This window comes from Eubalaena glacialis, chromosome 2 (genome assembly GCF_028564815.1).
Source record: "Eubalaena glacialis isolate mEubGla1 chromosome 2, mEubGla1.1.hap2.+ XY, whole genome shotgun sequence".
Classification (NCBI taxonomy): Eukaryota; Metazoa; Chordata; class Mammalia; order Artiodactyla; family Balaenidae; genus Eubalaena; species Eubalaena glacialis.
The window spans coordinates 13,536,121-13,549,838 of NC_083717.1; the positions used below are offsets into that span (position 1 = coordinate 13,536,121).

General features: G+C 39.9%; 1 protein-coding gene across 1 annotated transcript in view; it reads right to left on the bottom strand.

Annotated features, from left to right (window-relative positions):
* The window catches only part of SPAG6 (sperm associated antigen 6), a 72,268-nt gene that overhangs the window by 22,990 nt on the left and 35,560 nt on the right, over positions 1 to 13,718 (bottom strand). The window contains exons 6-8 of the mRNA XM_061181593.1: positions 12,917 to 13,090; positions 11,372 to 11,524; positions 1,288 to 1,479 (exon numbers count right to left, since the gene is read on the bottom strand). Of these exons, the coding sequence (XP_061037576.1) occupies positions 1,288 to 1,479; positions 11,372 to 11,524; positions 12,917 to 13,090 (519 nt within the window). The remainder of the gene's footprint in view (positions 1 to 1,287; positions 1,480 to 11,371; positions 11,525 to 12,916; positions 13,091 to 13,718) is intronic.

Consider the following 13,718-nt stretch of genomic DNA (forward strand, 5'->3'; position numbering starts at 1 on the left):
AATAAATACATTTAAAAAATAAAATAAAATAAAATTATATGTATGTAAATCAGATGTACTTGGACAACTCAAAACTGGAAACGGAGTTGTAGTTTCTCACCAGAAAGTCAAAGAATCACACAATTGTTAAACAGGAAAAGACCTTAGCACATTGTCAATCTTACTCTCTACCAAGCATTGCCAAGGAATGGAGTCAACACTGGAGACAAGTAAGGGAAAAGCCCTAAATCTATTAAATCATTGCTTTGATCTAGAAAGTCTTATAAAAATGGAAAAAGCGTTAATCTTAGAAATCAACTTCCCCCAATGAATCTGTAGAGAAAAAAACATGTAAACATAACCAAATCAACATAAACTCACTTCTATAAAATTTATAAACCAAATAAATGACTCACTACATCGCTTTCAGAGTCTCTCAACTGTAAGTTCGAGCAGACTTCCTGCCTCGTTATACTATCTAAAGTTGTTCCAGCAAATGCGTTTTCCTATTTGTTACTTTAGTGTTTTAATTAAAATTTAAAAGTAATTTAATTTACTGTTATTTTGAATTATTGCCTTTTCTATGTATTTCCCTCAACCCAAGTCAATTCTGAAAGCTGCTTTCAAAAAGTTACATGTTTTCCTAATAGGGAGTATGCTGGAAAACATTTTTCTTTCTTTGAAATTCTAAAATTATTTTACAAACTCATCCTACTTTATATTCATGTTTTATGAATCATTTCAGTAGCTAGTAAGACTTTTTTTTAGAAATCTTGATTTTTTTTTAAAATGCATGATTTAAAAATGTTTAGTGAATCTTACAGTCATTTTTCCTTTAAGGAACAAATATAAGACATAATTAAAAGATCAGGCAGACTTGGAGTTAGGAGAGGTAGCTCATGCTTCAGGAATACTTTGGGAAAGCAGCTTAAATTTCTTTAGACTCAATTTTTTAATGTAAAATGGACTAAGGTACTCTCTGGTCAATTCCACCTCCAAAATCCTATTATTCAATAACCTATCTCATAAGAAAAGTCAATAGAAATGTAAAAGGCAACAACCAGACATTCATTTTACAAACAACTTTGTACCTATAGAAAACTTTCTTTAAAATATATCACTGATTTTTAGAGACAAGCGTAACTCACTTTCAAAGAGTCACCTCACTTCTTCTGATAAATTTATTTCTTGACTCAGAAAAGCGATATTGTCCATGATGAAAATTAAAACATTTTAAATTACGCATTTTAAAGAATGAGTCAAAATCTAACAAATCTTCATTAAAACAGTCAAGAATTAAGCACTTACTTTCACTTGAAGATCCTCAGAACTTTCGGTCGACATGTACAAAGAAAGCAGGACAGGCAAAGTGTTTGTGACCGCGACAGCCCATGCGTGCTCCGGAGTGTGCCTCCCAATCTGCCCCAAGGCCCAGGCAGCAGCAGCCTTAATATGATCTTCTGGCTCTTCTGACAAGCAGACTGACAGCTGGGGCACACCCTGCAGCGTTGATCAGAAGAACAAGAGTTATGAATCCAGAGCAGGATTAAACAGTCTTCCCTGTCTCTCAAACATTAGAAGGAATCATTTTGGTCTTGATCCTTTTCTTAAACGGTTCAATAAATGAGCACCTCACAGGGGCTGTCATTTTTCAAGTCAATAAAATGACTATAACTAATTTACCTTAATTATCTGTAACAATCCAACTAAACTAAATATCTCTGCTAGCGTTTACTCCCCAAACAGAGGCGTTTAACCAAAAAACAGATGCCACAGACTAGTATTTAGGCAAAACCAGATTCCACTGTGACAAATTCAAAATGCGTAGGATTTTAAAACCTTTTGTTTGAGGGGAGGCCGGCTGGGGCCGGTGACTCGGCTGCAGGTGGCGCCCCAGAGTCCAGGGAAGCGGCGCGGGGCGCAGGACTCAATCCGAGGTCGCCCCCGGGGCAAAGGATTTCCAGATCTGATCAGGGAGCTGGACTCCTCTGTGTCACCACTTAGAACACACATCCTTTCTTTGTTATCAACATCACTGATCATCAACCACCCCAGACATCTGCATGTGTGACTTTAAAAAGCCAGTGCAGCAGCATTTTGGTTGAAGGATGAGACCTTCAAGATGGCGGAAGAGTAAGACGTGGAGATCACCTTCCTCCCCACAAATACATCAGAAATACATCTACATGTGGAACAACTCCTACAGAACACCTACTGAATGCTGGCAGAAGACCTCAGACCTCCCAAAAGGCAAGAAACTCCCCACATACCTGGGTAGGGCAAAAGAAAAAAGAAAAAACAGATACAAAAGAATAGGGACGGGACCTGAACCTCGGGGAGGGAGCTGGGAAGGAGGAAAAGTTTCCACACACTAGGAAGCCCCTTCACTGGTGGAGACGAGGGGTGGTGGTGGGGAAGCTTGGGAGCCACGGAGGAGAGCGCAGCAACAGGGGTGCGGAGGGCAAAGCGGAGAGATTCCCGCACAGAGGATCGGTGCCGACCAGCACTCACCAGCCCGAGAGGCTTGTCTGCTCACCCGCCAGGGCGGGCAGGGGCTGGGAGCTGAGGCTCCGGCTTCGGAGGTCAGATCCCAGGGAGAGGACTGGGGTTGGCTGTGTGAACACAGCCTGCAGGGGGCTAGTGCGCCACAGCTAGCCGGGAGGGAGTCCGGGAAAAGGTCTGGAGCTGCCAAAGAGGCAAGAGACCATTGTTTCAGGGTGCATGAGGAGAGGGGATTCAGAGCGCCGCTTAAAGGAGCTCCAGAGATGGGCACGAGCCGCGGCTATCAGCGCGGACCCCAGAGACGGGCATGAGACGCTAAGGCTGCTGTTGCCGCCACCAAGAAGCCTGTGTGCGAGCACAGGTCACTATCCACACCGCCCCTCCCGGGAGCCTGTGCAGCCCACCACTGCCAGGGTCCCGTGATCCAGGGACAACTTCCCCGGGAGAACGCACGGCGCGCCTCAGGCTGGTGCAACGTCCCGCCGGCCTCTGCCGCCGCAGGCTCGCCCCGCCTCCTCCGTACCACTCCCTCCCCCCGGCCTGACTGAGCCAGAGCCCCCGAATCAGCTGCTCCTTTAACCCCGTCCTGTCTGAGCGAAGAACAGGCGCCCTCAGGCGACCTACACACAGAAGGGGGTCCAAATGCAAAGCTGAACCCCGGGAGCTGTGCGAACAAAGAAGAGAAAGGGAAATTTCTCCCAGCAGCCTCAGAAGCAGCGGATTAAATCTCCACAATCAACTCGATGTACCCTGCATCTGTGGAATACCTGAATAGACAACGAATCATCCCACATTGAGGCAGTGGACTTTGGGAGCAATGATATATATATATCTTTCCTTTTTCTCTTTTTGTGAGTGTGTATGTGTATGCTTCTTTGTGTGATTTTGTCTGTATAGCTTTGTTTTTACCATTTGTCCTAGGGTTCTGTCTGTTTTTGTTTCTTTGTTTTTAAGTATAGTTTTTAGCGCTTATCATTGGTGGATTTGTTTTTCCCTTCGGTTGCTCTCTTCTTTCTTTCTTTTTTTTTATTACTTTTTAATTTTTTAATTTTTAATAATTATTTTTTATTTTAATAACTTTATTTTATTCCCTCCCTCCCTCTCTCTCTCTCTTTTTCTTTCTTTCTTTCTTTCTTTCTCCCTTTTCTTCTGAGCCGTGTGGCTGACAGGGTCTTGGTCCTCCGGCCGGGTGTCAGGCCTGTGCCTCTGAGGTGGGAAAGCCGAGTTCAGGACACTGGTCCACCAGAGATCTCCCGGCTCCACATAATATCAAACGGCGAAAGCTCTCCCAGAGATCTCCATCTCAACGCTAAGACCCAGCCCCACTCAATGACCAGCAAGCTACAGTGCTGGATACCCCATGCCAAACAACTAGCAAGACAGGAACACAACCCCACCCATTAGCAGAGAGCCTGCCTAAAATCATAATAAGGTCACAGACACCCCAAAACACACCACCGGACACGGTCCTGCCCACCAGAAAGACAAGATCCAGCCTCATCCACCAGAACACAGGCACTAGTCCCCTCCACCAGGAAGCCTGCACAGCCCACTGAACCAGCCTTAGCCACTGGGGGCAGACGCCAAAAACAATGGGAACTACGAACCTGCAGGCTGTGAAAAGGAGACCTCAAACACAGTAAGTTAAGCAAAATGAGAAGACAGAGAAACACACAGCAGATGAAGGAGCAAGGTAAAAACCCACCAGACCAAACAAATGAAGAGGAAATAGGCAGTCTACCTGAAAAAGGATTCAGAGTACTGATAGTAAAGATGATCCAAAATCTTGGAAATAGAATGGAGAAAATACAAGAAATGTTTAACAAGGACCTAGAAGAACTAAAGAGCAAACAAACAATGATGAACAACACAACAAATGAAATTAAAAATTCTCTAGAAGGAGTCAATAGCAGAATAACTGAAGCAGAACAACGGATAAGTGACCTGGAAGATAAAATAGTGGAAATAACTACTGCAGAGCAGAATAAAGAAAAAAGAATGAAAAGAATTGAGGACAGTCTCAGAGACCTCTGGGACAACATTAAACGCACAAACATTCAAATTATAGGGGTCCCAGAAGAAAAGAAAAAGAAAGGGACTGAGAAAATATTTGAAGAGATTATAGTTGAAAACTTCCCTAATATGGGAAAGGAAATAGTCAATCAAGCCCAGGAAGCGCAGAGAGTCCCATACAGGATAACTCCAAGGAGACACACGCCAAGACACATAGTAATCAAACTATCAAAAATTAAATACAAAGAAAAAATATTAAAAGCAGCAAGGGAAAAGCAACAAATAACATACAAGGGAATTCCCATAAGGTTAACAGCTGATCTTTCAGCAGAAACTCTGCAAGCCAGAAGGGAGTGGCAGGACATATTTAAAGTGATGAAAGGGAAAAACCTACAACCAAGATTACTCTACCCAGCAAGGATCGCATTCAGATTTGACAGAGAAATTAAAAACTTTACAGACAAGCAAAAGCTAAGAGAACTCAGCACCACCAAACCAGCTTTACAACAAATGATAAAGGAACTTCTCTAGGCAGGAAACACAAGAGAAGGAAAAGACCTACAATAACAAACCCAAAACAATTAAGAAAATAGTCATTGGAACATACATATCAATAATTACCTTAAATGTAAATGATTAAATGCTCCAACCAAACGACACAGACTGCCTTAATGGATACAAAAACAAGACCCATATATATGCTGCCTACAAGAGACCCACTTCAGACCTAGGGACACATACAGACTGAAAGTGAGGGGATGGAAAAAGATATTCCATGCAAATGGAAATCAAAAGAAAGCTGGAGTAGCAATTCTCATATCAGACAAAATAGACTTTAAAATAAAGACTATTACAACAGACAAAGAAGGACACTCCCTAATGATCAAAGGACCAATCCAAGAAGAAGATATAACAATTGTAAATATTTGTGCACCCAACATAGAAGCACCTCAATACATACGGCAAATGCTAACCGTCATAAATGGGGAAATCGACAGTAACACAATCATAGTAGGGGACTTTAAGACCCCACTTTCACCAAAGGACATATCATCCAAAATGAAAATAAATAAGGAAACACAAGCTTTAAATGATACATTAAACAAGATGGACTTAATATTTATAGGACATTCCATCCAAAAACAACAGAATACACTTTCTTCTCAAGTGCTCATGGAACATTCTCCAGGATAGATCATATCTTGGGTCACAATCAAGCCTTGGTAAATTTAAGGAAATTTAAATCGTATCAAGTGTCTTTTCTGACCACAACGCTATGAGACTAGATATCAATTACAGGAAAAAGTCTGTAAAAAAGACAAACACATGGAGGCTAAACAATACACTACTAAATAACCAAGAGATCACTGAAGAAACCAAAGAGGAAAAAATACCTAGAAACACATGACAATGAAAACACAACGACCTAAAACCTATGGGATGCAGCAAAAGCAGTTCTAAGAGGGAAGTTTATAGCAATACAATCCTACCTCAAGAAACAAGAAGCATCTCAAATAAACCACCTAATCTTTCACCTAAAGCAATTAGAGAAAGAAGAACAAAAAAACCCCGAAGTTAGCAGAAGGAAAGAAATCATAAAGATCAGATCAGAAATAAATGAAAAAGAAATGAAGGAAACAATAGCAAAAATCAATAAAACTAAAAGCTGGTTCTTTGAGGAGATAAACAAAATTGATAAACCATTAGCCAGACTCATCAAGAAAAAAAGGGAGAAGACTCAAATCAATAGAATTAGAAATGAAAAAGGAGAAGTAACAACTGACACTGCAGAAATACAAAGGATCACAAGAGATTAATACAAGCAACTCTATGCCAATAAAATGGACAACCTGGAAGAAATGGACAAATTCTTAGAAAAGCACAACCTCCCGAGACTGAACCAGGAAGAAATAGAAAATATAAACAGACCAATCACAAGCACTGAAAGTGAGACTGTGATTAAAAATCTTCCAACAAACGAAAGCCCAGGACCAGATGGCTTCACAGGAGAATTCTATCAAACATTTAGAGAAGAGCTAACACCTACCCTTCTCAAACTCTTCCAAAATATAGCAGAGGGAGGAACACTCCCAAACTCATTCTACGAGGCCACCATCACCCTGATACCAAAACCAGACAAAGATGTCACAAAGAAAGAAAACTACAGGCCAACATCACTGATGAACATAGATGCAAAAATCCAACAAAATACTAGCAAACAGAATCCAACAGCACATTAAAAGGTTCATACACCATGATCAAGTGGGGTTTATCCCAGGAATACAAGGATTCTTCAATATATGCAAATCAAACAATGTGATAACGCCATATTAACAAATTGAAGGATAAAAACCATATGATCATCTCAACAGATGCAGAAAAAGCTTTCGACAAAATTCAACACCCATTTATAATAAAAATCCTCCAGAAAGTAGGCATAGAGGGAACTTACCTCAACATAATAAAGGCCATATATGACAAACCCACAGCCAACATCGTTCTCAATGGTGAAAAACCGAAACCATTTCCACTAAGATCAGGAACAAGACAAGGTTGCCCACTCTCACTGCTATTATTCAACACAGTTTTGGAAGTTTTAGCCACAGCACTCAGAGAAGAAAAAGAAATAAAAGGAATCCAAATAGGAAAAGAAGAAGTAAAACTGTCACTGTTTGCAGATGACATGATACTATACATAGAGAATCCTAAAGACTCTACCAGAAAACTGCTAGAGCTAATCAATGAATTTGGCAAAGTAGCAGCATACAATATTAATGCACAGAAATCTCTTGCATTCCTATACACTAATGATGAAAAATCTGAAAGAAATTAAGGAAACACTCCCATTTACCATCGCAACAAAAAGAATAAAATACCTAGGAATAAACCTACCTAAGAAGACAAAAGACCTGTATGCCGAAAACTATAAGACACTGATGAAAGAAATTAAAGATGATACAAAGAGATGGAGAGATAAACCATGTTCCTGGATTGGAGGAATCAACATTGTGAAAATGACTATACTACCCAAAGCAATCTACAGATGCAATGCAATCTCTATCAAACTATCAATGGCATTTTTCACAGAACTAGGACAAAAAATTTCACAATTTGTATGGAAACACAAAAGACCCCGAACAGCCAAAGCAATCTTGAGAAAGAAAAATGGAGCTGGAGGAATCAGGCTCCTGAACTTCAGACTAAACTACAAAGCTACAGTAATCAAGACAGTATGGTACTGGCACAAAAACAGAAATATAGATCAATGGAACAGGATAGAAAGCCAAGAGATAAACCCATGCACATATGGTCACCTTATTTTTGATAAAGGAGGCAAGAATATACAATGGAGAAAAGACAGCCTCTTCAATAACTGGTGCTGGAAAAACTGGCCAGCTACATGTAAAAGAATGAAATTAGAGCACTCCCTAACACCATACACAAAAATAAACTCAAAATGGATTAAAGACCTAAATGTAAGGCCAGACACTATAAAACTCTTAGAGGAAAACATAGGCAGAACACTCTGTGACATAAATCACAGCAAGATCCTTTTTGACCCAGCTCCTAGAGAAGTGGAAATAAAAACAAACAAATGGGACCTAATGAAACTTAAAAGCTTTTGCACAGCAAAGGAAACCATAAACAAGACGAAAAGACAACCCTCAGAATGGGAGAAAATATTTGCAAATGAAGCAACTGACAAAGGATTAACCTCCAAAATTTACAAGCAGCTCATGCAGCTCAATATCAAAAAAACAAACAACCCAATCCAAAAATGGGCAGAAGACCTAAATAGACATTTCTCCAAAGAAGATATACAGATTGCCAACAAACACATGAAAGAATGCTCAAGATCACTAATCATTAGAGAAATGCAAATCAAAACTACAATGAGGTATCACCTCACACCAGTCAGAATGGCCATCACCAAAAAATCTACAAACAATAAATGCTGGAGAGGGTGTGGAGAAAAGGGAACCCTCTTGCACTGTTGGTGGGAATGTAAATTGATACAGCCACTATGGAGAACAGTATGGAGGTTTCTTAAAAAACTAAAAATAGAATTACCATATGACCCAGCAATCCCTCTACTGGGCATATACCCTGAGAAAACCATAATTCAAAAAGAGTCATGTACCACAATGTTCATTGCAGCTCTATTTACAATAGCCAGGACATGGAAGCAACCTAAGTGTCCTTCGACAGATGAATGGATAAAGAAGATGTGGCACATATATACAATGGAATGTTACTCAGCCATAAAAAGAAACAAAATTGAGTTATTTGTAGCGAGGTGGATGGACCAAGAGTTTGTCATACAGAGTGAAGTAAGTCAGAAAGAGAAAAACAAATATCGTATGCTAACACATATATATATGGAAACTAAAAAAAAAAAAAAAAAAGGTTATGAAGAACCTAGGGGCAGGACAGGAATAAAGACGGAGATGTACAGAATGGACTTGAGGACACAGGGAGGGGGAAGGGTAAGCTGGGACGAAGAAAGAGATTGGCATGGACTTATATATACTACCAAATGTAAAACAGATAGCTAGTGGGAAGCAGCCGCATAGCACAGGGAGATCAGCTCAGTGCTTTGTGACCACCTAGAGGGGTGGGATAGGGAGGGTGGGAGGGAGACGCAAGAGGGAGGAGATATGGGGATACATGTATATGTATAGCTGATTCACTTTGTTATAAAGCAGAAACATACCATTGTAAAGCAATTATACTCCAATGAAGATGTTAAAAAAATAAAAATAAAAGCTTTTGCTTTCCATTGTTAAAAAAGTTAATTTAGAATCCTTTTAAAAATTGACTTTTCACCAAGTATAACAGATCTGAGAACAAAATACCTACTATAGATCCAAAATCAAATGAATAATATGAGCAAGAATCCTATTTAAGTAAATTTTAGGTGAAATATATTCACTAAAACCTTTTCTGAAATAGTAAATTTCCATTAATTTTGGTCAACATTTAAATGATAGTTTTGCCCATTTTAACATGATTGAATGTCAAAGTAGGGATGAGTACTTTTGTTACACAGATGGCATATGCTTATATCTTGCACTTCAAACTTCAATTTTATCTAAATAATCAAAACAGAATTAACTAAAGGGCCTCAAATGCATCACAGTTTATATACCCAAGGAAGAGTCAAATAACCAAATCAAATTATAATTCATTCTGTATAGGCATAATTTTCTAACTAACTTGAGACTAGAAGAATTATCACCTTAAATTTAGTACCACAAAAGCCACTATCACATGGGTCATGCTACCACAGCAAAGGCCAAATGATCATATATACTTTTTTTCCCTCCACCTTTGAATTAGGTTTTTAAGACCAATTTCTTAAAGAAGAGATCCGCCATAGTTCTTTGACTTCTTTCTTACGACTAAAAAGGTGTCTGCCCATACAAAAAAAAAAAAAAAGGTCAGAATCTTTCTATCTTCAGAATGAGGCAACTCTCCAGAAAGTCCATACTTCTGAGACATACCAAGACTGAAGAAGCAGGAGGAAAAGAAGACAGCCCCCTTTACCCCATGCCCAACACTCTGACTTACTGGCCTCGGTTGTTTTGAACAGCAAATGAGACAAGGAGCGTTGAGTGTGCTTTGGACATTAGGAAGTACTATTTAGATTGGAGGTGTTGTCAGTCCTGACAGTACCACACGGAATGGGAAAGGATGAGGCAGTGTGGCGTGGTCTGCCTCAAACCGCTGCTGCTCCCACCTTGATCTTCAATTAAATGCAAGACAGACCAGATGGGAGAGGCCAGAAGCAGCCCCAGTCCAAAGGCAGGGAGCACCTCCTGGCTAGTCTGGGGAAGAAACACAGGAAGCAAAAGCAATTGCTGCTTCCTTCCTCATCCTTCCTACAGCAGGCTTTCTGACTATCCACAGAAGCACCGAGAATCAAGAACCCTGATCACATCCCCACGGTGACCCTTCAGGAAGCAGCACTACTGCTCTAGTCACTATCAGAGTCTTTGGTAATAGAAGAACAAAAGGAAAAGTTAGAGATAAAAAGGGAGTGAAGTAAAGAATTATCAAGGAATAGGCAGAAAGTAAAGATCTGAGGCTCATTTTTATTCTGAAGATTAGCAAAGGATAAAAAAAAAAAAAATCCACACTTCTGTTTAACATACAGCAGCAGGTTTTCCATGCTGATAAGAAACCCACATCCTAGAGGGTTGCCAGAGACACTGGGAGCACACAGCCTTTGAAGCATGCTTCAGGAGATCAATATTTATTCATTCAACAAATATTTTTTGAGCACCTACTATGAGCCAGGGCTACGTGATCTGGTGGGTTAATTCCAAGTTGTAAATTGAGATAAGGCCAGATCCCTGGAGCAAGGAGACAGCATGTCAGAAACATGCTATCCAACATGTGCTCTGAATTGCCCATGTCTAAGAAGAGAAATTAGCTCATGGAAGCTGAAGGAGAGAGAGCCATCCATTGTCATCTCCTGCCCAAATGGCAGGAAGGGGGAGAATGTACGGATAATAAAAATGACCACTGAGCATGTCATTTATGATAGCTGTCTTTAATCAAAGTATGCTTAACATATTTGTAAAGCCAATCCTTCAAGATACAAATACATGGTATTTAGATATAGGTGATACTAACACTCAGAGGTGTTGACATTTTATTGATATTAAACACTGAGTAAAACTTTAAACTTCCTGCCAAGTAAACTTTACTTCAAGCACTGCTTTGGGAAACTTACTAATAAGGCTTGAAGAAAGCTGGTAATTCTTTGACTCTGGTCAGCTATATTTTACACTCTGTGGGATAGTATTAATCTGCGGTTCTGTCTTAGAGTATCTCACTGCAATAACTAGAGGAAAAGGAAGCAAGAACAAACCTTGGAAATGATGACCGCCATTGCCAGGTTCTCAGAATGAGCTGCCACGTAGCCAAGCATCATGATGCCCGGCAGCCTTATGTTTCCTTTGCAGGACCCAATGCAATCGATCATGGCAGCAACTCCCCCCGTGTTCACTATCAGCTGAGAAAGCTAAGAGAAAAGAAGGAGAGCTAGATAACCATGGCCCTAAAGTGTAAGATGATCTTTAAATATTACTTTAGCATTGCCAAATTTTAAAATTTAGGACCTAAAAAATATCTGGTAAAATCTGAAATATCATTTAGTGAAATTATTATATTTATCAAAGAAATGTACAAGGGTAACAATCCTGCTATTTCTAACGTACAGAATATGCTCACTGTGAGGAGCCTCTCTGTGGTTCAATTTTTCTTGCACGACTCTATCCTTATCATAATGGATGTCAAAATTCCTCACCTAAACACTAAGCCTAGGGCTAGTTCATAACTAGCTAACTGCTGAAACCCCCCATCACAATGCGTGAGTATGAATTGGATTAATCACGGAATGCTGAAAGGTGAGATCAGACTTGAAATAGTCTAGCCTCATTATCCCTCCTTTGCTAGCAATGATCTCTAGCTGACTGCACTCCAGTCTTGAAAAATCTCAACCAGATAAAGATGTTGGGTGAAATAAAGAATGAGGACTTGGGACTTCCCTGGTGGTCCAGTGGCTAAGACTCCAAGCTCCCAATGCAGGGGGCCCGGGTTCGATCCCTGGTCAGGGAACTAGATCCCACGTGCCGCAACTAAAGATTCCCCACGCCACAACGAAGATCCTGTGTGCTGCAACTAAGACCCGGCGCATCCAAATAAATAAATAAATATTAAAAAAAAAAAAAAAAGAATAAGGACTTAAAAGTTTAGTGAAATGAAACTGATTAGTGAAAATATACACAGAAAAAGACATAACTTCAGAATCTACCCAGGTTCGCTTCGTCTCTATTCCTTTCCCACCTCACACCTCAGAGCAGGAACCACTGTGCAAGAGCAGCTGTTAGAGCGGTTACGCCAGGTCAGGGGGCCTGATGGTCTCTCCCAACCTGGAGGGGCACCATCTCTCACTACGCGCAGCTGACCTAGAGTGACAGGACAACAAAGGTCCACGGTCCCTACAATCTAGAAATGGAAAGCAGAAAATTATTAAAAACTGAGATTTCAGACTCAAACTCCACTGATGTAACCCAGTGGTTCTCAACTGGGGGCACTCTTGTCCCCCTATGAAACATTTAGTAATACGTGGGGACATTTTTGATCGTCACAACTTGGGGGAGGGGTGCTACTGGCATCTAGTGGGCAGAGGCCAGGGATGCTGCTAAACATCCATCCTACAGTGTACAGGACAGCCCCTCACAACAGAGAATGATCTGGTCCAAAATGTCAACCGTGCTGAGGATGAGAAACCCTCAGAACATGTGACACCGCCCCTGAGCCCTGTGAACAAATTGATGTTTTACTTAAAAACTAAAACTAACTGCATACTGTTGTATTTTGAAGCTGTTTTTTTTTTTTTTCCTTGTTTTACCTCAGGTGTATGTTTTGCAATCTCTCTAATTAAAGTGGAAGCATTTTTCTTCACGTATTCATCTTTGTCCTTCAGACAGGTAAGTACAGCTGGAAAAATCTCTGCTTCAACCACCATTTCTGCTAGATCCACAGAATGTTTCGCAATCTGACTGAGAGCTGAAAGGACCTGACGCTGTTGAGCAAAAACCAAACCCAAATGTTACACAGAGTCCACTGTGGAGTTCAGACATAATTTAAACAGCTTCGTACACATTCAAATTCCTTTATAAAGAGGAAAAAACAATCACACATCCAACATAATCTAGGAGTCTCGAGGCATTCACATCCTAGTCTTCTTATACCTAAATACTCAATTTCTTAAATTCCCTAATTTCCAAGTTAAACATCTTAGTTCACACTATTGACTATTTAAATCTCTTATCAATTGAGGCTGGTCAAAGAATATGACCCTGGGATGAATACTATTTCTTAATTATGCAATACTTAAATTGTTAATTTATGATAAACCCAGTAATGTAATACAGTAACAATCAAGCAGAACTAACATTTTGGGATATTGCCAATATCATTTTTAGAAACTTTACATTGCTTAATTAACATTAACAATTTTTAAATCTTATAGAATATGACTACTAGAATATAAAAGTATAATTGGTGACTATTAACTGAAAATTAATTTTAGAAAGCTATAAAAAAGACTAATATAAATATGGCAAATTTTACAGGAAACTTAAATATAACAGTGGGCTAGAAAACCTTTAGGTCCCTTCTAACCCTGAGATTTAATCATTACGTGATTC